This window comes from Euphorbia lathyris, chromosome 10, assembly GCF_963576675.1.
Source record: "Euphorbia lathyris chromosome 10, ddEupLath1.1, whole genome shotgun sequence".
NCBI lineage: Eukaryota > Viridiplantae > Streptophyta > Magnoliopsida > Malpighiales > Euphorbiaceae > Euphorbia > Euphorbia lathyris.
Genome location: NC_088919.1, coordinates 12,888,754 through 12,911,271, shown reverse-complemented (window position 1 = coordinate 12,911,271; position 22,518 = coordinate 12,888,754). Strand labels below are relative to the sequence as shown.

The 22,518-nt window shown below is 38.6% G+C and overlaps 1 protein-coding gene across 1 annotated transcript; it reads left to right on the top strand.

Annotated features, from left to right (window-relative positions):
- The first annotated feature begins 13,712 nt into the window (after nucleotides 1-13,712).
- On the top strand, nucleotides 13,713-17,695 carry LOC136209935 (uncharacterized). Its single transcript, XM_066001568.1, has 9 exons — nucleotides 13,713-13,841; nucleotides 13,934-13,996; nucleotides 14,733-14,831; nucleotides 15,103-15,201; nucleotides 15,877-15,969; nucleotides 16,179-16,268; nucleotides 16,507-16,579; nucleotides 16,658-16,889; nucleotides 17,379-17,695. Exons 1-9 carry the CDS (start codon nucleotides 13,810-13,812, stop codon nucleotides 17,531-17,533), a joined length of 936 nt encoding a protein of 311 aa, XP_065857640.1. The 5' UTR covers nucleotides 13,713-13,809; the 3' UTR covers nucleotides 17,534-17,695.
- Nucleotides 17,696-22,518: the final 4,823 nt, after the last annotated feature.

Below are 22,518 nucleotides of genomic sequence, written 5' to 3'. Positions count from 1 at the left end.
TACGCTATGCAAGAGTTTACAGGAGGAATTGATCAGACGAAAGCCCCACAATATGGCGGATCTAATTGAGCGCTGCAAGGCCTTTATGAAGGTAGATGACATCCGCCGTGAAAAATCCTCTCCATCCCGTAGATGAAAAAGCGACTCTCATAATCGTGACAATGAGAAGGATAAGAATCGGGATTCTTCTTCCAGAAACAAGAATAAAGGCTCTCGGCATAAATCAACATTTGTTCCTAACTTTACTCCACTCAATGCTTCTAAGAGTGAGATCCTCATGTGGGTGGAGAATAGCCAACACAAGCGGAGCATTTCATACCCTGAACCAAAGGGGGGGGGGAGTTCGTCAATATTGGTAAGAATCCTAAAAAATATTGCAAATATCATAGGGCAAATGGACACGATACAGATGCATGCTGGGAATTGGCTAGAGAGATCGAAAGACTTATCGAAAAAGGAAAGTTGGACCGGTTCATCCAAGGTGACGGAAAGAAGGGAGATAATGATAGAAACAGGGATGACTCAAAAAAGAATGCCAAGGGCACCATCCATGTCATTGCAGGCAGACTCGACTATCAACCTGCGCAAAAGAAAGCAAAGCTCGCAGCTCTGGATAAAACATCTTTGAATCGCCCGTTTGCAGAGAGTGGTCCTGAGATCCCACCACATGCGGATGCTCTGGTCATTACAATGATGATAGAGGGTTGGGAGATGAAGAGAGTGATGATTGATATGGGGAGTTCCTGCAACGTCATCACCATGGGTGTTTTCGCTAAATTGATGATCGATCCCATTCAGGTAGAAACAACAGCAGTAGACATCTTGGGAGTAACTGGGCACACTATCCGAACAAAGGGCCAGGTAACTTTGGATTGTGAATTGTCAGATGAGGATCAAAACTGGAGAGGTGACTTGGAGTTTTCTATCCTGGACGGACAATTGGCGTACAATGTTATTCTGGGTCGACCTTTTATCTCCGAAGCTGCAGCTCTTATCTCTATACACCATTTAACACTTTATATCCCAACGGTCAAGGGAGGTGTAATGGTCAAAGGAAGTCAGAAGGTAGCCCAAGAGACGTATACTGCATCTCTGGCTATTCGCCCGCAATCGCGAAAAGAAGACGAAGAAGATCTCACAACAATGGCCTTAGGCGAGACAGAAATGTACCTCATGGCGGATGAGAAACAGGTACGACTGGCAAAAGGTCTAAAAGGGGAAGTCAAGGATGCTATCACTAGAGTTCTCCTAGATGCTGAAGGAGTCTTTTCTTGGAAGGATGCGATTCTCCCAGGAATTAATCCTGATATAATCACACACAAGCTTAACATTGACAGTAGTGCAACCCCTGTAGCTCAGAAAAGAAGAACGCATGGCCCTGAAAGGCAGAAGGTAATTGAGGAAGAAATCGCCAAACTCAAGCGAGCAGATGCAATTGAAGAGGTATTGTATACTCAGTGGTTGGCGAATGTGGTCCTTGTCAAAAAACCTGGCAGATCGTATCGAATGTGTATTGACTTTACAGATCTCAACAAAGCTTGTCCCAAAGATAATTATCCTCTACCATGCATTGACGTTCTGGTAGATGCAACCGCTGGGCATGCCATGTACTCATTTACCGATGTGAAGTCGAGTTATCATCAGATCCCAATGGAGCCTTCAGATAGAATCAAGACTTCATTTGTGACTCACCAAGCTACTTATTGTTTTAAAGTCATGCCTTTTGGCTTGAAAAATGCAGGAGCTACATATCAGCGGATGATGAACAAGATATTCGCGGATAGCCAGGGTGATAACTTCTCTGTCTATGTGGATGACGTGATCATTAAAAGCACCACGGTGGAAAAACACGCTGAAGATATAAAGGAGGTACTGGGCGTACTCCAACATCATAATATCAAGTTGAATCCCGAGAAGTGTACTTTTGGAGCCACATCAGGAAAGTTTTTGGGATACATGATCAGTCAGAAAGGAGTAAGCCCTAACCCAGACAAAATCAAAGCCGTGTTGAATATGCAAGTACCTCAGAACGTGAGAGAAGTGCAACGCCTTAATGGGCGAATCATTGCCTTAGGAAGATTCATCTCCTGCTCGGCGCGTAGATGTCAACCCTTCTATGACGTTATCAAGAAGCAAAAAGCATTTGAATGGAATGAAGATTGTCAAAAAGCGTTTGAGGGAATCAAGCGATTCTTAACAGAGCCGCCATTGATGAGTCGACCAATAAAAGGTGAAACTCTTTATATGTATGTTTCAGTTACTGATAGGGCCATATGTACGGTTATGATCAGGGAAGAAGATGGGCAACATTATCCCATCTATTACGTAAGCAAAGTGTTGAAAGATGCTGAAACAAGATACTCCAGACTGGACAAAATGGCTTTAGCTGTTGTCACAACCGCTGTCCGCCTCAGACCCTATTTTCAGGCTCATACTATTGTGGTGCGAACGCATATACCCATGAGGAAGGTGTTGCAAAAACCAGATACCTCAGGACGCCTGATGGAATGGGCAATCCGCCTAGGCGAATTTGATGTACGCTATGAGGGTCGATCCGTATTAAAAAGTCAAGTCCTGGCGGATTTCATAAACGAATTTACTGATGAAGGGAAGAATCTCTCAAAAGTTCCCGAAGAAGAATGGACAATGTATACAGACGGAGCTTCTTCATCAGAGGGTGCAGGAATCGGGATTGTGATCCAAGGCCCTCAATATATAAAACTACGGTACGCGGCTAAACTTGATTTTCTGGCAACAAATAATGCTGCGGAATATGAGGCTTTGATATTGGGGTTACGTTTGTTAAAAGAAATTACTCCCGAAAAGATCGTCATTTATAGTGATTCCAAATTAATGGTCAATCAAGTGATCAAAAATTACGAAGTAAAGGATGAGATTCTGGCCAAATACGCCTCTGAGGTAAAGAAGCTGCTAGATCACCTAGAAACCAAGGATACAAAGTGGGAGCTGGTTCATATACCTAGAGGATCAAACACTGAAGCTGACCATCTGGCTAAACTGGCTTGCAATAGTGCCAATTGGACTAATCCTCAGTGTCCCTTTGAAGTCAAAATGTCACTTGCCTTCGACTCAGAGGAGATAACTTTATTGGCGGCAGTAGAGGATGATTGGCGAACCTCAATCCGCCATTACTTGTCCAATGGCGCCTTACCCACAGATCAGGAAGAGGCTAAGAAGATAGTTCGAAAAGCAGCATATTTCTCCGTGATAAATGATCATCTATATAGAAAATCCTTTAATCATCCATGGCTAAAGTGTATCCTACCAGAGGAAGGACGCGGCATCCTTCGAGAGTTACATGAGGGATCTTGTGGAGCTCATGAGGCATCCGCCTCAATGGTCAGGAAAGCTAGATTAATGGGATTCTATTGGCCCACAGTCGAGCTGGACGCACAAAAATTGGTGGAGACCTGCCATAATTGCCAAATTCATGCCAATGACTCACATGTTGCTCAAAATCTCCAAAGACCAATTGTGGAGGGACGGCCATTCGCCGTCTGGGGCATAGACATCGTGGGACCTTTTCCAACCACTCGTAAACAGAGGAGATATGTGGTAGTAGCGGTAGACCATTTCACCAAATGGGTAGAAGCAGAAGCTGTATCATCAATCACCGCAGAAAGAATAGTGGAGTTTGTTAAGGACAACATAGTGGGAAGGTACGGAGTTCCACACACCATTGTATCTGACAATGGTACACAGTTTAATTGTGCAGAGTTTAAAACTTTCTGTGAGGGGTTGGGCATCCTAAACAGATTCTCCTCGGTTTATTACCCTCAATCTAACGGCATGACCGAAGTCACAAATCGGACAATTGTGAAGGGGATAAAGAAAAGGCTAGGGGAACATGACAAAAAATGGACGGATCAGTTGATGAATGTCTTATGGGCGTATCGATCTACTCTAAGAACGGCCACAGGAGAGACGCCATTCGCCCTATCTCATGGTATATAAGCGGTCATCCTGATGCGGATTCCGTGAAGAACCCGATCTGAGGGATAAGTGTACCCCGTCGTTATCAAGTAATAAATTTCTGGTTAAGTCCAGGTTAGCGTCCACAGGATTTATTTCTGCAAGTACCGAATTACTAAGTCTCGGATGTTATCTAGGCTTAGGGGGTTTTGAGTTTGGTTTTGTTAACTTAATCTACTCCTAGGTTGAATTATGCTAATCCTAGCTAAGTTATCTAATTCTAACTAAGTTATCTAGTTTTAACTAAGTTATTCTAAGCCTAACTAAATTACTCTACCCCTAATTAAATTAAACTACTCCTAGGTGATCTTTTGTCAATGCAATTATCTAAAGGATCATGGAGGGATACGATGATAATGGAAATAGATTGTTTAAACAATTGAATTAAAACCTAAGTCACTTGTGTTTGAGGCGATTAACCCGACCTATCCTCCTAAAGTTCCTAGTTCGTGATTCCCTTGTAAGGCCGAAACTAGCTCTAAGGCTCAGTAATTTGGGCTTAATCTTCTATAGGGTCGTCAATCCTATAGGCACTGACTAGGTCAGATTCAGCTCGCAATATGTGCCAACTTGATTTTGGGATTATCGAATGAGTTAAACCAATCAAACAAAGCGTAAGACAAAGGATTCAAGCATTAAAACAATTGAAGAAACAAAACTATTATATTAATCAAAGATGGAGAACATTGTCACGGAGTTACAATAAGCCTAAGATTCATAGTATGTATCATAGGATAAACAAGTTATAAAAGAAGAAAAATCCCTTTCAGGGAACCTGTCAACTAATGCAGACGTCTTTTTAGGACTTAAGGATGGAGCTCGAGCAATCCTCGGTGAATGGAGCTTCGGAGGCGTCTTCAATGGAGGTTTGAAGGTTTATGGAGGAGGTGGAGAGGATTTCTCGAGGTGGAAGATAAGAAAATTACAAAAACAAAAGATATTTAATTTACAATTGGAAATTCCTATTTATAGATGCGTCTCGGGCCTCGTTTTGACCTAATTTCGTGTCCTTGTTGGTGTAGGAAGACGTGGGGCCGAACGTGGCTTCGTGGGGGCGGAATTGGTCTTTTTGACCAATTCCCGCAGGTCTGCTCGCCGAACAGAATTGCGACGAGCAGCCCCTGCTCGCCGAGCAGGCCTCCAGAGGCCTGCTCGGCGAGCAGAAATGGCCCGGGGGGCCCTGCTCGCCGAGCGTTTTCGCCCGAGGCGCGCTCGATCCGTGCCGGATGACTTCCAATCCCTTTTTTCGTCCGAACTTACACTTGCACACGCATAAAAACTCCAGAAAACATTAGTCCAAAAGCCAAATTGATCCGTCAATCGCTTATTTTGAGCAAACGCTTCGTTTGGTGCGACTTTTGATGGACCAATTAGCTTCAAAAGATAACGCAATTCTAATATGCGTGTTATTTCGGCCGTATTTGCCTAAATTGATCACAAAACGAGCCTAAACGACGAAAAGTAAATAGAATGCTTCCAATTTCTAACTAACTCACACAAAAGCATTTAAATGAGAGAATTGCTCGCTTATTATCCAAATAAACCTAAAAACCGTCCTAAAACCGTACCCAAAGATAGGGGTTTTTGACCCCTATCAAACCTCCTCGCACTTAAAACTTTACTTGTCCCCAAGTAAACTAAAAAAACTAGACCCGCCATCACAAGCAAGCTAGAAAACTTCCCAGTTTGACTAGGTGCTTGACACAATTTCGAGCATCTGTAATTACATGCATTCGGAAATACAAAGTAGAGACACGATATCCAAAAGCCGCATTTCAATTACAATAAGTCATAGTTTTAAGTAAAAGGACACATGTTCAATTAAACGAGCTTGAGGGGATCGCTAAGTAAAACACCTCACCATAGGTAGTTCACTCATTCACACAATTTTGGTGGCTAAAGTGTTTACTCTCGGCTTATGTTCTTGCTTAGTATTACATTGATTTTGCACGTTCATCCGAGTTCCTCTACTATGCTACATGACTCCGATGATATCAAAAACAGCCTCTAATTGGGGTTGTAATGTGGTTTGAGGGATAAAGGTACAACAAAGGTTAAGTGTTCTAGCGCTACAAAAACAAAGTTTAAATGGCTTTAGCAAATGTGAAGTGACTGAGCTTTTTATTCGTCCCTTATTATTTTTCTTTTTGGGATGTTTTCTTTGAGACGTTTTTTATTTTTCTAAGAACTGGGGAATGGAGTTCTTCCCTTTTGTTCGTCTCTTTTCTTTCCTTTTTCTTTTTCTGTTTTTCTCTTTCTCTCTTTTTTTTTTTTTGATAGTGATGCTCATTCACTTCTTAGCCTTTTGGCTTGCTACTATAATGCCATAAACAACGATAAAGCGCTAGAGAAAAACAAAGGCTCAATTCGAGCTTTGCAAAAACAAAGGTTAAGTAGCGAACCAAGTTGTGGTTCGCAAAAACGGGTTAGAACGAAAGAAAAATCTACAAACTACAAAAATGTCGGCTCAAAGGGGCTTCCTAGAGTGGATGAAAAAGAAAAACAAGGTAAAGAAAAGGTTAATTCTAATGAGGCTGATTCATCGTTTATCATCTCAAATCATTGCATGTAGGTTCAACACAGTATTAGGTGCAAAATCTGTAATCTTCCACAAGTCAAAGCATTCACACAAAAATGTCAAGAAAAAGAGCTTTTTGATGTTCGCTCTTAGGCTCAAATTCAACTCACAATTCTTTGGGTTTCAATTTTGTGTTTACTAGTTTTTCCCAAACTCAAGGTTAATATTACATGCCTTCAATTCTTAAGTTATCTACCTAAGTAATGATTTTAGCATTTCTTCAAAAGTAGGGTCTAAATGCAAACTGTAGCTCATGCTTTTACAGATACAAGAGTTGTGTCCCACACCTAAACTAGTTGTCATGCAATTTTAGATTCGGTTCTCAGCCCGCAAAGACAAATAACGAAGTTTAGATTCGAAGGAGGTTCACGGTTTTAGGTCCTAAACATGCAAAAACATAATAAAACGCCAAAACGCAAACCTAAACTAGACACGACGCAACAAAAAATTAAAAATTTATACAATTTTTGTAAGTTTGTCTACCCCTCCTCCTCACACTTAAAATATGCAATAAGTTCCAACATTGCATTATAAATCATGAAATACGAGTGTAAAAAGTTAGGGTGGAGAAGACAACTTACTGATCGGCCGGGGGATAAGGCCAAGGCATGTTGTAGCGCTCGCAGTAATCAGCCGCTATGTATTCAAGACCCGAAAGCCTTCGGTCCATTTTCTGCTCAAAGTTGGTGAACCGTTGGTCCATCTGTTGAATAGTGTTAAAAGCCCGAAGGTTAAGATCCCGCATTTCTGCCATCATGGTGTTGATGGCTTGGAACTGGGCCTCCGTCCCCGACGCTTGGTGTTCCCTTTGGTCTCCTGCCGTTGCAGGTTCTTCTTCCTCAGGTTCTTCATCCCTTCTCTGTTGTGGAACTCGTGCCCTTTTTCTTCCTCCTCCGCTGGAGCTTGCTCCTCCAGTTGTGTTCCTGTTAAAAGCTCCTTGAAAAGTAGATTTCTCCAAAAACTTGGAGTTTAGCAGAGTAGGATAAATAGCAATTTCGGGATTATCTAAGTTCTTGAATTGGCTCTCGAGCAGGTTGGTAACTAGATGCCCAAGACCTAGGGAACCACGTTTTCTACTTGTTTGGCTCGAGAAGCCTTCAAATACGGCCTTGACAGTGTCCACGGGTTTGTGGTTGGCCACACACCATAATATGAGCAATTCCGTCTTTGAGACTTTATTACTCTCGTTTTTGCCCAACAAGTTATGGGCCACAAACTTGTGGACGAGATTGAGAAGCGGGTCTCGGAGAGCGCCCGGGCTAGCAGTCTGGGAGTTAAAGCTGGATATGCCTGTGAGTTGCTCCCAAGCTATATCTTTTGTTAGAGGCAATTCAAAGTTTGAGATTGCCTCTGGGTGATTATAAACCCCCATTAAGGCTGCTAGTGTGGTGGCATCAATGCGGTAAGGTTTACTGTTTAGCCTAAAGGAATGCTTCCCACCGCCCAAGGGCAGCTCCTTTTTCCAAGTTGTCAAGAATTCAATAGTAAAATTGTGATAAACCGGAGTCTGGGTTGTGGCTAGTCTATACCAGCCGTGGAATTTGAGGAGTTCATTGAAATCCTTCTTTAAACCTAGACTCGACAAATAGGTTTGATCGACAATTATATGTGTAGCAAGGTCTTGTTTGGAAAACCTATCATACAAAAGATCCTCACGTTCATCAACAAGGCCAAAGGGTGGATCATACTTAGCTTGGAGGTTCTCGTCGAACTCGACCTCCGATTCGGCTTCGTTCTCGAAGACGATCTTAGCTTTTCCTTTCCGACCCATATCTCCTGAGGAATAGACCAAAAATGGGAGAGTTAGAAAATATTTACAAGCTTCAACATAAACCCTCAATAAATCATTCATATTCATAGGCACAATCATAGCTTTAGGCATTTAGGGACTAAATCATAAGCATTTGGTCCCTAAATGTTTTACCCGAAATTCACAAAATTCATGCAAAATTGGAGATACCCAATGACTAAAACACAAGAAGAATGCAATTCCCAACCTTTTTGACAAGTTTCTAACTAATTGAATAGTTGAACTTTGAGCTAAAATGGGGATTTTGCCCAAATTGAGCAATTTCTCCAAATATTCACAAATTAATAATAGGAATCATACCCAAACTATAGATTAATCATCATGTTAACATAAATTGCAAGGAAATCAAGAATTTAGAAGCAAACAAGACATTAATTTGAGAAAAGGGGAAAAAAACCCAAAACTTAGGTTTTCCTTAAATCTCAAAAATTATCACCCTAAGCTAAAATCTAAGTCTACAAACATGTTAGAAATCAAAAATAGGTAAAGATTCATACCTTATATCTTGAATTCGGGTTAGAATGAAGGATTTGGGGGGGTTAGGTTTTGAAGAAAAGAAAGGGAAGGAGAAGAAAAATGGTGGGATAAAAGAAAAGAAAGAAGAGAGAAGGAAAGAAGAAGGTGGGGAAAGGGATGATGAGTCATCCCCCCCCCTTTTTTTCTTTTCTTATTCTTTTCCTTTTTCCAATTCCTTTCTCCCTTTTTTTTGGCTCGGGATTTTTAAAATCCCGAACAGCCCTTGTCGTCCGAGCTGGCTGGCTCGGCCGACCAACCCGGTGAGTTGGGCAGTGCCCAACTCGCCTAGGCTGGGCGATTTTTTTTTTTTTTTTTATATATAGAGTACGGGGGAAACAAAGTTTGACAGTTAAAAAAAACAAGATCAAAATTCAATTATTCAAAATAACAACAGGAAATAAGAGCAAAAAATAAAAGAAGAGAAAAGAAAATTGCAGAATCAAATTGTTCAAACTTTGGATTAAAACCGAGGAGAACCCGATTTCTCCCCCTTACTCAATCCTTTCTCAGGATCTTTGGATTCTTCTCCGTTGTGCTCGGGAGAGAACCCTGTGGCCTTTCCTGCCTGTCCCTATTAATCTGAGCCACCTGATTGCTCAAGTCCTTGCAGAAGGCTTCGTTGTTGGCAAGCCTAGCTGAAATCTCTTTTAGAAGGGTGATCACTTCGTCAGATTCCTTAGGGTGTTGCACTGGCCCTTGATTATGCTGTTGGTATGGGGGCATGCCAAGCCCCTGCTCTCTATGCTCTTGAACAAATCCGTTAGGAGGTCGAAGCATATTTTGGTTTGAATTCCCGTAAGAGAGGTTCGGGTGCTGAGGCCTCCTGTAGTTGCCATTGTTGTTGTAGGAGTTGTAGTTGTTGGGGTTACCGTTGTTGTAATTCTGATTGTACCGCGGCTGTCCCCCAACGTAATTCACCATCTCCACCCCATCTCCAGCGAAAGGGCTACCTGCTTGACAATCCTTACCATTGTGGTCGCCGCCACAGTGCACACAGGTGGGAGGTCGGCTAAGCGTAGCCAACAGTACATCCATCTTCCTACTCAAATCTGCAACAACTGGATTTTGCTCCTGTTCTTCCACAGCAAATACCCGCTGCCTAGTGGGGCCGGTGAGCTTCTGTTCTTGCCACTGCACACTCTTTCTGGCCAGCTCATTGATCATGTCATATGCCTCTGCTGCTGTCTTCCTAAACAAATCTCCACCCACTACGGAGTCAACAATGGCTCTGTTGGTGGGTGTCAGTCCGTGGTAGAAGACGCTCACTAACTGATGCTTGGGTATGTCATGATGAGGGCACATGCGCAGCATTTTCCTGAATCGAGTCCAAGATGTGTGGAGCGCCTCATGTTCAGGTTGGTGGAAGGATGTGATCTCACCCCTGAGCATTGCTGTTTTTGAGGGAGGGAAGTAGTAGGACAAGAACTCCTTCTCCAACCCTGCCCATGTTGTGATTGAACCCGGCTCCAGTGTTCTCAGCCATTCCAAAGCTTGTCCCGTCAGAGAGAATGGGAAAAGTTTCAGCCTAGCAGCATCTTGGGGGACCCCGTTGGTCCTTGCAGTGTCAGCTCACATTAGGAAGCGATCCAGATGATCATTCGGGCTTTCATGTGCTTCTCCCCCAAACAAACCAGTCTGCTGGATCAAGTGAATTATTCCAGACTTGATTTCGTATGTGTTTGCCTGAATGTTTGGGGCAGCAATGCCTGACAGATGCTGATGTCGATGCGGTGCCAGGATCTCACTCATCAGACGAGTGTCGGTTTCTGGTCCAGTGTTCTCAACGTTCCGCTCATTGTTTCGTTCATTGTCAGTCATCTTGAGAGGCTTGATAGGCTCGATGATCTCGTCTTGCTTCAGCTTTCCGATCTGTTTGCTCCTGCGAAGAGTACGTTCAAGTTCAGGGTTAAGAGGGACAACCGGTATTTTTGCTGATCTCGTAGGCATACGCTGAGAAAAGATAAATACAGAAATAAATGAAAGCTGAAAGAAAATCATACAAATCATACAGTTTTGTACAAGTATAAGAATGGTACAAATAAACATATACAGACACGTATAGGTGAAGTTGATAGCTACATGCTCGTACAAATGAATATACACAAGCGTAAGTATAGACAAGGGATTGCCTTCATCCTCTGTCTCCATAGAGCAAAATCTCCCTTACCATTGAAACGCTCGATCTCGATCTTTGTAAAACCCATTGCTCTGTTCTTGATTAGCTCTGATACCAATTGTTGAACTATTACTTCGATCGATCAATCAACCACACAAAGAAACAAAGTTCACAAAGATCACAGATTGGATCTTGAAACAACAATCAAAAGAATACACACAGAATTTACCCTGGTTCGGCTTAACTGCCTACATCCAGCAACTTCACTAATCAATGGAGATTACAACAAGATTGAAACAGTTTCTCCTTTTCCAGAAACTCTCGTGTTTTTCCCAATCCCCAAAGCAGAATATCACAGTGTACACTAATGACTTAGTCTAAGAATCTCTCGTATGAAACTACTTCCCAACCCAGACCTTTTATAGCCTTTACAAAGTTGTGAAAGTACCCAAAATATCCTTACTCAAAATGTACAAACTCAGCAAGACCTACCGACCAGTGGTAACACAGCAAGACCATATTGACCTGTATTATCACCTCAGTACCATGCTGACCACAGCCATGCTGACTTGATAACTCAGCATTCCGACTTCTTGATTTTACTCTTGCTGACGGGTTGACTTACAATTATGATGACTTGATTACCCAGCATCATTCTTGTAATAGAAAACAACGACTTACAATGCTGACTTGTTGACTCAGCATCATCATCAGCAAGTGATAGAAAACAACGACTTACAGAAATACATGTCGGCTTAAAGCTAAATAAAGTCCTCAAACTGATGAGGAAAAGGAAGACATGGAGAAGGTGCCATATTCGAGTGTTGTAGGCTGTCTAATTTATGCGATGGTCTGTACACGTCCAGATTTGGCTCATGCTGTGAGTCTCATCAGCAGGTTCATGGCAAATCCAGGAAGAGCTCATTGGTCAGCGGTGAAGTGGGTGCTGAGGTATGTCAAAGGCTCCCTGAGTAAAGGTTTGAGTTATGGAGGAGCTGAAGCCCTAGTGGATGATGTAGCAGGTTTTGTTGATTCTGATTATGCTGGTAGCATTGACACCAGAAAATCCCAAACCGGGTACGTATTCACTGTGTTTGGAACTGCAATAAGTTGGAGGGAAAGTCTACAGTCAGTTGTGACTCTGTCAACAACCGAGGATGAGTTTATTGCCGTCACAGAGGCAGTAAAGGAAGCAATGTGGCTGAGAGGAGTCTTAACGGAACTTGGAGTGACACAGATTGATGGTTTGAAGATTTACTGTGATAGCCAAGGAGCTATACATCTGTCAAAACATCAAGTTTTTCACGAGCAATCCAAACACATAGATGTGAGAATGCATTTCGTCAGGGATGTGATTAGCACTGGTACTGTTCAGGTGGTGAAAGTGGGAACTGAGGATAACCCAGCCGACATGATGACCAAATCTGTTTCAAGTAATAAATTTGAACATTGCTTGAAATTGGTTAGGATGGTCAGTGGTCCTTGAGTGTATTTTCTTCACTAGTTGATGGAGTGATTAGAAAGACAAGGTGGAGATTGTAAGTCGTTGTTTTCTATCACTTGCTGATGATGATGCTGAGTCAACAAGTCAGCATTGTAAGTCGTTGTTGTTTTCTATTACAAGAATGATGCTGGGTAATCAAGTCAGCATAATTGTAAGTCAACCCGTCAGCAAGAGTAAAATCAAAAAGTCGGAATGCTGAGTTATCAAGTCAGCATGGCTGTGGTCAGCATGGTACTGAGGTGATAATACAGGTCAACATGGTCTTGCTGTGTTACCACTGGTCAGTAGGTCTTGCTGAGTTTGTACATTTTGAGTAAGGATATTTTGGGTACTTTCACAACTTTGTAAAGGCTATAAAAGGTCTGGGTTGGGAAGTAGTTTCATACGAGAGATTCTTAGACTAAGTCATTAGTGTACACTGTGATATTCTGCTTTGGGGATTGGGAAAAACACGAGAGTTTCTGGAAAAGGAGAAACTGTTTCAATCTTGTTGTAATCTCCATTGATTAGTGAAGTTGCTGGATGTAGGCAGTTAAGCCGAACCAGGGTAAATTCTGTGTGTATTCTTTTGATTGTTGTTTCAAGATCCAATCTGTGATCTTTGTGAACTTTGTTTCTTTGTGTGGTTGATTGATCGATCGAAGTAATAGTTCAACAATTTCTTTTAAACCCAAAAATCAATATCAATTTTTTTTAAAGAAGTATAGATTAACCGGTAATATATGAAATTGTAAATTTTGCCCCTAACTTAATATGCATGATCAATTTTATCCATATTTGATAGAAAATTTGAACAAAAGGTATATAATTATTTGACTTGTTATTTAAATATTACATACAACTTTCTGAACATCAATCGTGTAAAATGTTTGTTATATTAAACATGTCAAAATGTAAAAAATATTAAGTTTATAATGTATAAGTTAAATAAAATGGGTAAAACCGTTTCAATTCATCAAATAACGTTGAAACCATATTTTCTAAGGCTTAATACATCATTTGGTCCCTAAACTTGTGAAAAAAGCTTGATTTACCTTTTGAACTTTCAAAGTGCCTCAATAGCTCCAGTACGCTGAACTTGCATAAAATATAATCAATTGATTGTAAAAAAATAATTGGAATTTAATTGATCAAAACTCAAAAATTAATTGTAATTTTTTAACTTTTCCAAATACATGTAGACGCCCCAACCTAACCTATATACAGTCACAGTCATTTAGGACTATAGAGAATATCGTTCATTGTTTGTTTGCTTAAATTCGAAGGAAACTAGGGATCATCGATCGATATCGATGGAAGGAGGTGTATCTGAAGAACTGAAATCGTATGGACTATAGTGTTTTCAAAAGCTTTCATTATCTTCTATGTCTGCTTATTATTAAATTAATTTGCGTTTTTTTTCTTTTTTGCTTAAAGACGAGCTGCTGCATCACAAGGAAGCTCCAAGCGTCGTCGAGTCAAGAAGAAGCTTGCCTCTAGGTAACGTTTCTAATTTACGATTAATTTCTTCACCGATTCTTAGAGTTTGTTTGTTTTGGGGTTAGAGGAGGCTAACCTTGTTTAGTTTAACTAAGTGGCTTCACCGAATCAAATACACACTGTATTGTTGGGGGTTTAGATTTTTTTGCAAAACAAATACCACTCTCTGATTGATAACATTGTGGGTTTGGTGTTTTCTTCTTATTGCTATGTTCTGAAAAGCTTCATAACATCTTTTAGGGTTTTGATTACAGATTAAATCCTGATTAGTTAATAATATTGATTGATAACATTGTGAACAAATGACTCCATCTCCTTGTCCTTGTTCCTGCCCCATCTCCTTGCCTCTGCTTTAGTTCAGAGTCTCCATGGTTTAGTTCCTTGTATAAGGAAAAACAAAAGCAAGTAACAAAAATGGTCGAAAAAAATGAAATATACCTTCATTTTGGCAGCCTTCTGTGTGGAAGAACTGATACTTTCGTATGGAATCGTCTCACTCCAATAACGGATGTATGGACAAATAGGATTTGGTGACAAACTTCATGATTAGTTGATAGATAATACTGTTTTCTTTGATAAATATGTGAAAGGTATTGTAAATTCATGTCTTGTGGACTTTTAGCATGGATTGGTTGTTGGCTTTGACATTTTCTTCTTTATTGCTCTGTTCCGAAAAGTTTTCACATCACATGTTTATGTTTGCACTTTCACTTATTTTTTTGTTTTGCATATGAAGGATGCAATGTGGAGGTGATGCCTCTCATGGACAGATGGGTGTGGGCTCGGAGAGTCACCTAGTCAAGTGTAAGAGGATCAAGAAGAAGCGAGTGTCTAGGTAAAGTTTATAATTAACAATTAATTTCTTCACTCATTGTTAGGTTATGGTCCTTATGGATTCTTGTTGAATCAAATAGATGAAATCCGCATTAGTTGATAATATTGATCAATAACATTGTGAAATATTACTGCAGAAGGTAGTAGGCCTTGTTGTTGTGACTTGGTTATAGGGTTTGATGTCTTCTTCTTATTGGTATGTTCTGAAAAGCTTCCGCTTTACAATTTTTAACACGAGTCTGTGCTTCATTTTGTTTGTTCTTCAATTAAAGGTTGCAAAGAGGACCTGATGCCTCCAAAGGGAATATGGCTGGAGGCTCCGACGGTCACCAGGTCAACCGTAAGAGAGTCGAGGAGGAGTCTTTCTCTTGGTAAAGTTTCTAATTTATAACTAATTGCTTCACCTTATTTTTAGGGTTTGGAATTTTGGTGAATCAAATACCACAGACTGATTACAGACGAAATCCTGATTAGTTAATAATATTGATTGATAACATTGTGAAAAGTTGGTGCACAAGGTCTACTTGACATGAATTCATGTCAAGTAGACCTTGTTGTTGTGACATTTAGCATGACTTGGTTGTGGGGTTTCATGTTTTCTTCTTGTTGCTCTGCTCTGAAAAGCTTTCACATTACATGTTTATCATTAGACCGTGCTTTTCGTTTTGTTTGTACTGCAATTAAAGGTTTCAAAGAAGAACTAATGCCTCCCAAGGAGGCTCCGAGCGTCACCAAGTTAAGCGTAAGAAAGTCAAGAAGGAGAGTGTCTGTTGTTAAAGTTTCTAACTTGTAACTAATTGCTTCACCTTGTTCTTAGGCTTTTTATTTGTGGCAAATCAAATACCACGGCCTAATTACAGATGAAATCCTGATTACTTAATAATATAAAATTGTGAAAAATTACTGCAGAAGCTAGTAGGCCTTGTTGTTGTGACTTGGTTGTAGGGTTTGATGTTTTCTTCTTATTGCTCTGTTCTGAAAAGCTTTCGCATTACATGTTTAAACATAAGTCTGTTCTTTTCATTTCGTTTGTTCTGCAATTCAAGGTTTCAAAGAGGTGCCTCCGAAGGAGATACAGCTGGAGGCTCCAACTGTCACCAGGTCAAGCGTAAGAGACTCAAGGATGGGTCCTTCTCTGGGTAAAGTTTCTCATTTATAATTAATTGCTTCACCTTATTTTTAGGGTTTGGATTTTTGGCGAATCAAATTCCACAGAGACGAAATCCTGATCAGTGTAATATTGATTGATAACATTGTGAAACGTTGAGGTTTCATGAATTCATGTCAAGTTGTGACATTTAGCATGACTTAGTCTGTGCTTTTCATTTCGTTTCTTCTGCAATTAAAGGTTGCCAAGAGCAATTGACGCCACTCAACGACAGATCGATGGAGGCTCCGCCCGTGGCCGTTTGAGGGGTACTACAGTCACGAGCCCTAGGTGATGATTAATTTCCTCATTAATTGTTAGGGTTTCAAATATTGGTCTGTGAGTAGTTGATCTGTCATATTTGGCGAGTCAAATAGCATGGTTCGAGAATGAACCAAATCATTAATAGTTGATAGATAACTCTGCAAAAGATTTATCTGTCTATATATTTTTTAGTTATTGCTAGCTTCTGTTCAGCTATTAGTATGACTATAATACTAATTTTTAACATGATTCTTGAGCAAAACAGTTTAGTCGCAATCTTGAAGGAAGTGAATCTTGGATATGCGAAGATGGCTTTGGAATTTTATGAAAAGAACCAGGTTTCCTGTCTGCTCTCTTTCATATTTATTTTAACCACTTGTGCTGCAGCATTTCTAATTTTACACAATGTTGGTTAGGATGCTGAGTTTGAAGTTTTAGAAGTCCTGGATGTAAGTGGTTCGAGATTACAACTCCCTGAATCTGAGGACGATCAATATTGGATTCATATCAGCTTCATTGCTAAACGCAAGAATGCTGACTGCAGTGATGTCTCTCCAAAACACTTCTTTGGTGAATTGCTTAAAGATGATTGTTCAGGGAAATTTCATGCCACGTGCTGTTCTACATTTGAGCCTAGTGATGACCCTGGTAATGCGCATATTATCCTTTGTTGCATTTGTTTTGTTTAATTTAGGTTTAAAACATCTTGTATTTGTCCCCATTTACTTTCCCCATTATGTGGGGATGGGGAGAAAAAAAACCCCGGGGGCGGAGATGGGGAACTCTCTCCCACGTCCCCAAGGGGATTCTTAAATGTTCTTTTTACTTTGGACAATTTGTAGATTAGGCTTAATACATAAATGCACCCTCAAACTTGACAAGTTTGTTCCCTTGGCACCCTGAACTTTCACATATACGTATTACACACTCATACTTGACTAAACTAAACCTCATCCACACTAAATTGCAATATAACATTTATATTTAGTCAAGTATAGGTGCGTGATAGGTCCATGTTAAAGTTTAGGGTGCCAAGAGAAGAAACTTGTCAAGTTTAAGTGTTTATTTATGTATTAAGCCTTGTAGATTATGTTTGGGAACTCTCTCACCTTGATTGGAATGCTATTGACTATGCAGGATTCGACCACGGTTGTATATTTTGCTTGCCTGATCAGAAATTTCATCCTACCGATGGATATTGTGTTGGTCGTCCACCCTGGTATATACCGAAAGTGGTATATGGTCATCCGCCATGGCTTTATGACGAAAATGGTACATGTTTAATCAAGTGACTGGTATCTATAGGCCCGAACAAGATTAGAAGCTAACTTCGGTGACTTGTCGTCTGTGTGACAATTGATAAACTTAACTTATATATGCCTATTAAGAGTTTAAGTTTTGTCTTTTATTATATTTGTATTTTGAAATTCAATACAAAAATTATATTAGAGTAATTTAAGGGATTTGAAAGATATATATTTAAACAAAAGGTTGGGCTTGTGTTATTAGGTGAATGATAAAATGGCAACCTATAACAAAATGGTTCAATTGGGATGGGATGTTTAATCTGTTAAGTAGTACTATTTATCTAAACTTAGCTCAACTACTATTTTCACAAAAGGCTTGGGTTGTGCAAGCTAACGGAACTAATTTCCAATGGTCATTTTCACATTTTTTTTATGCAATCATTGAGCTATATAATATAATTAAAACTTGTTAAATTCAATAAGTAATAATTTTGTTAAATTCAGAAAATCGTGAATATGTTTGAATAAAAGAACTATAAAATTTATTCCTTAATCGTTTGGATTAGTTTTCTTGAATCCAGGTAATGCTATATAGAATATATTGAACAATTAATTTTAGACTGAATTAACATAATTTCCCCGTAATTTATCAAATCAGAGTTTAACGGAGTAATATCAATGACGTGTTCCGTTTCGTTATGGAGGCCTAAATTGGTACTATTTTTTAAACGTTAAAACTATATTGGTGCTATTTTGTACGTAGAGTCTAAAAATCATAGGTCTATTTTGGTATCTTACCCCTATAATTAATTTAGGGTCTAATTTAGGATTTCTTGGGATTTATAAAAATAACATGGGCTGGTTTAACCCGACATGTAGCATCTAGCCCATCCCGTAGCATTTAAAATTTTTTTTGTTGACGGGCTAGCCCCCCGACCAATAGGTCCTGGCTCTACCACTGTTTATTAGCCTTTTAAAAATGGTATTATACAAATATTTGCGGAATCAGATAAATGTGCAAATTAAGTACTTATTGTTGTCTTTAAAACCTTTTTAAGTAAATATGATAAAAGTTATCTTAATGAAATATTTGCAATCAAAATATAAAGACAATAAATAAAGAGAATAGAGATAGAAAGTTTCAGCCACACGATTTATCCTGGTTCGGCAACTACGACTTACGTCATATCCTCGAGAGAACCTTTCGAGACTTTCTATTGTGATTCTTTTCCACTGTGATTTATATTACGCTAGGTTACGTTAGGGATCATAAGCTCAATGATTGTTTATAAAAATAAATGAAAGCTTAAAAAATTACAAAACCTTTGCACTCACAAATTAATCTGTTAAGTAGTACTATTTATCTAAACTTAGCTCAACTACTATTTTCACAAAAGGCTTGGGTTGTGCAAGCTAACGGAACTAATTTCCAATGGTCATTTTCACATTTTTTTTTATGCAATCATTAAGCTATATAATATAATTAAAACTTGTTAAATTCAATAAGTAATAATTTTGTTAAATTCAGAAAATCGTGAATATGTTTGAATAAAAGAACTATAAAATTTATTCCTTAATCGTTTGGATTAGGTAATGCTATATAGAATATATTGAACAATTAATTTTAGACTGAATTAACATAATTTCCCCGTAATTTATCAAATCAGAGTTTAACGGGGTAATATCAATGACGTGTTCCGTTTCGTTATGGAGGCCTAAATTGGTACTATTTTTTAAACGTTAAACCTATATTGGTGCTATTTTGTACGTAGAGTCTAAAAATCATAGGTCTATTTTGGTATCTTACCCCTAAAAACCATGCTCATACCTATTGAGACCGTTTTCCCTTGTTGAAATTAAGGATGTTGTGTTCTCTATACACCTGAACAAGAATCCTGGCATTGATGGATTTAATCCATACTTTTATCAAAAATTTTGGGATGTTATAGGTGACCATATTACAACTTCTTGTTTGAACTCGCATAGGCTTTATTGAGATAGATAAACCAGAAAGACTCCCCCTTCCCGATAACCGTATATGAGAATTTCATCTCGTATAGCTCAAACAGAACCACCAAAATACTAGTTCAAACAAATATGTGTAATATAAACTTTTTAATCATGTGATTCAATGATGTAAGTCTCTATTTTTGTATGCCAATATTATACAAATTCCAATGTCGAAGCCATCTTTTAGATTTATATCCCTATTTTACATCAAAAACACTTCACTCTAGCTCGAATTATGATGAACAAGAAAACAGTAGAAGTTTGGGACTCATTGGCTGCTCCTGATACTCCAATATTTCATTCAAGATTGATTACTGAAATTGTAAGTTTTATTTGTTTTTTTGAATATGATGTCGGTTCAAAAAAAAATTGTATACCATGAAATATGAACAAATGTAATTACGCGCGTTAGACATGGGCTTTGAGGAACAACTCAAAAGCAGACCCGCGTTATGACGCTACAGTATTGTTTAGACTCGGAGTACAATTGAAAAATGACAGCTCGACGGGACCTGTGTCGAAGAAAGATTCGCCACCCAGATTTTAGGTCAGAGAAGGTTAATGAGATTCCTTGTGAGAAGCAAGTGGATTCGGGAAGTTAGGTACGCTTGGAGAAGGTTAATATTCATTCGAAAAGAAATATTAAACAATTCCAAAGTCGCCCAGTGAACCCACCTCATACAAGCAGACAATTAATAACTCTTTTGTTTTTTAAATTCATTTTGTTTGAAAAAATCAATTTTAATGGAATATTACACATGTACACACAAAATAAATAAATATCAAAATATTATCATCCCAAAAGCAATGAAATAATTACAAATTAAATACAATCACGTTCGGGCATTCCTGAATATTTATTCCTAACCAAAATAACGTTCTCACATATTTCTACTAACTCAAAGTAAAAGGTTAGAACCAAATAACATAGCTATACAATTAACTATGATGCATAAATGGACTAAGGACTAAAATGAATAAACTTAAATTGTTTATTCTGGGACCTGATTGAAAGAAAGAGAAGACTTCAAATTAAGGACTAAAGTGAATAAAATAAAATTACTAAATTTTGAATTAAAACGGTAAAATATAAGTTTGTTAAAACATGGATTAAAATGAATAAAAAGGAAAGTTATTAGATTGAGGATTAAAATGAATAAAAATAATGTTAATAAAATGAATAAATAAGAAAGTTATTAAATTAGGGATTAAAGTGAAGAAAAAATAAAGTTCTTACATTAGGGATTAAAATGAATAAATATAAAGTTGTTATATTAGGGATTAAAATGAATAATTTTTTTTATAACTATCAGTACTTAAACGATCGTGATATGAAATTTATCTCGAATTGATTCATTTATTTTAAATCATCGTTACGAATAAAATAAACCAATTAAATCAATAATATTAACTTGTAATACTATTTATATGAGATTTGAATATAAAAGTATAAATAAAAAAAACGGATTAATTGGAATAAACAAAAAGACTAAAAACAAGTGATTTAACTAGTAAATCATTTTTTGAGTTAAACAACAAACGGATATTTCCCTTATAAACCTTTACTTAGGTTGTGGGTGGGATGATTGGAAAAATCATTATATGAATAATGGACTACGGAATTTAGTTTCAAAAATTAGATTTGACTTGGATGGTTTCGGCAGAGTTACAACTATTTTTAGTGTGAAATTCATCCTTCTGAAAGTTGTGTAAGAGCTACTATTTACATGCTAGAATTAGGATTCGGGGTTAATTATGGAAAAAGTAGAAAAAAAAGGGTAAAACGGTTAATTTTCACTTAACATTTCAAAGCCCTAAAAATGCACTAACGAGGAGACAAGTGTGGCTAAAAATGATGTTGCCATACGCCTAACTGCATCAATCGTGCTGGCGCGTGCAAAGCATGTGTCGAAAAGTGTGGCTGGTGCGTGCAAAGCACATGTCGACAAGTGTGCCCGGCAAGTGCAAAGCACATGCCAGTAGGATGCCGACACATGTATGACACGTGTCTAACACATGCCCCCAAAATCCTATTTGTAGTTTTACAGCCCGAAAAGGTCTTTTCCGACCTTCGATTTTGGTAATTCTTGTTCCGTTAGACTCGTTTTGACAAGATGGATATTTTTGTGTTTGATCTATGGCTAAAAATGGCCCTATCTAAGGTTACTGTCCAATTTCATCCCGGATATTCACATAGTTAATATTTTTTTTGGTTAGACCTCCGAATTGAGACGTGTTATGATACTCTCGGTGACACAAATCACTAAGATATCCTAAAATTCAATTGGGTGCTCTGAAATTTAGGTTTTGAATGAGAATGATTGACTTTAACTGGATATAAAAAAGGGTCAAAAACAAATTAATGGATGAATTTATACGGCTATGTTATAGTGGAAGTAAAAAATATAAAATTAATTAAAATATGTATGTGATAAGGGTATAAAAATTAGAATATGATATGATAAAAGAAGTTGAATAATAGTTAACCCATAATATCACCAAAACATTAAAAAAAAAAAAAGGTTGTTGCAGCAAGGTAATCAAATTCAACAGAAAACAAACTAACGTATATATGTGAGAACAGAAACTATAAGTATGTTGATGGGTTAAGTAAGTGGGACGACTCGGGCTTGATATCCTGATCAAATCAAGGGATATGGAATTTCAACACCAGAGACGGCGTTAAAGGCAATCCTGCCAAATCCGTTTCTACCATAATCTATGCCATAAGTGTCCAAAAACTCCCAGTATCCGCACATCCTGTTACTACGGCTGCTCCTCCATTTTTTATAGCCAGAAATAACCACTGAATGTCTGACCCTCAAAGAATGACCCGTTTTTCTGCAGATACCCAAGGCAGTGTGGGTTGACCGTATAGTGAACCAAGCCACGAAGGGACCGTCTTTCCTCAATTTGGCAATAAGGTCGTTGATTACAGCTTCTGAGTCACCATCATACGATGATTCATTTATGGTTTCAACATGCCTTAGTTTAAAGCGCTCCCATTCCTGTAAGTAAAA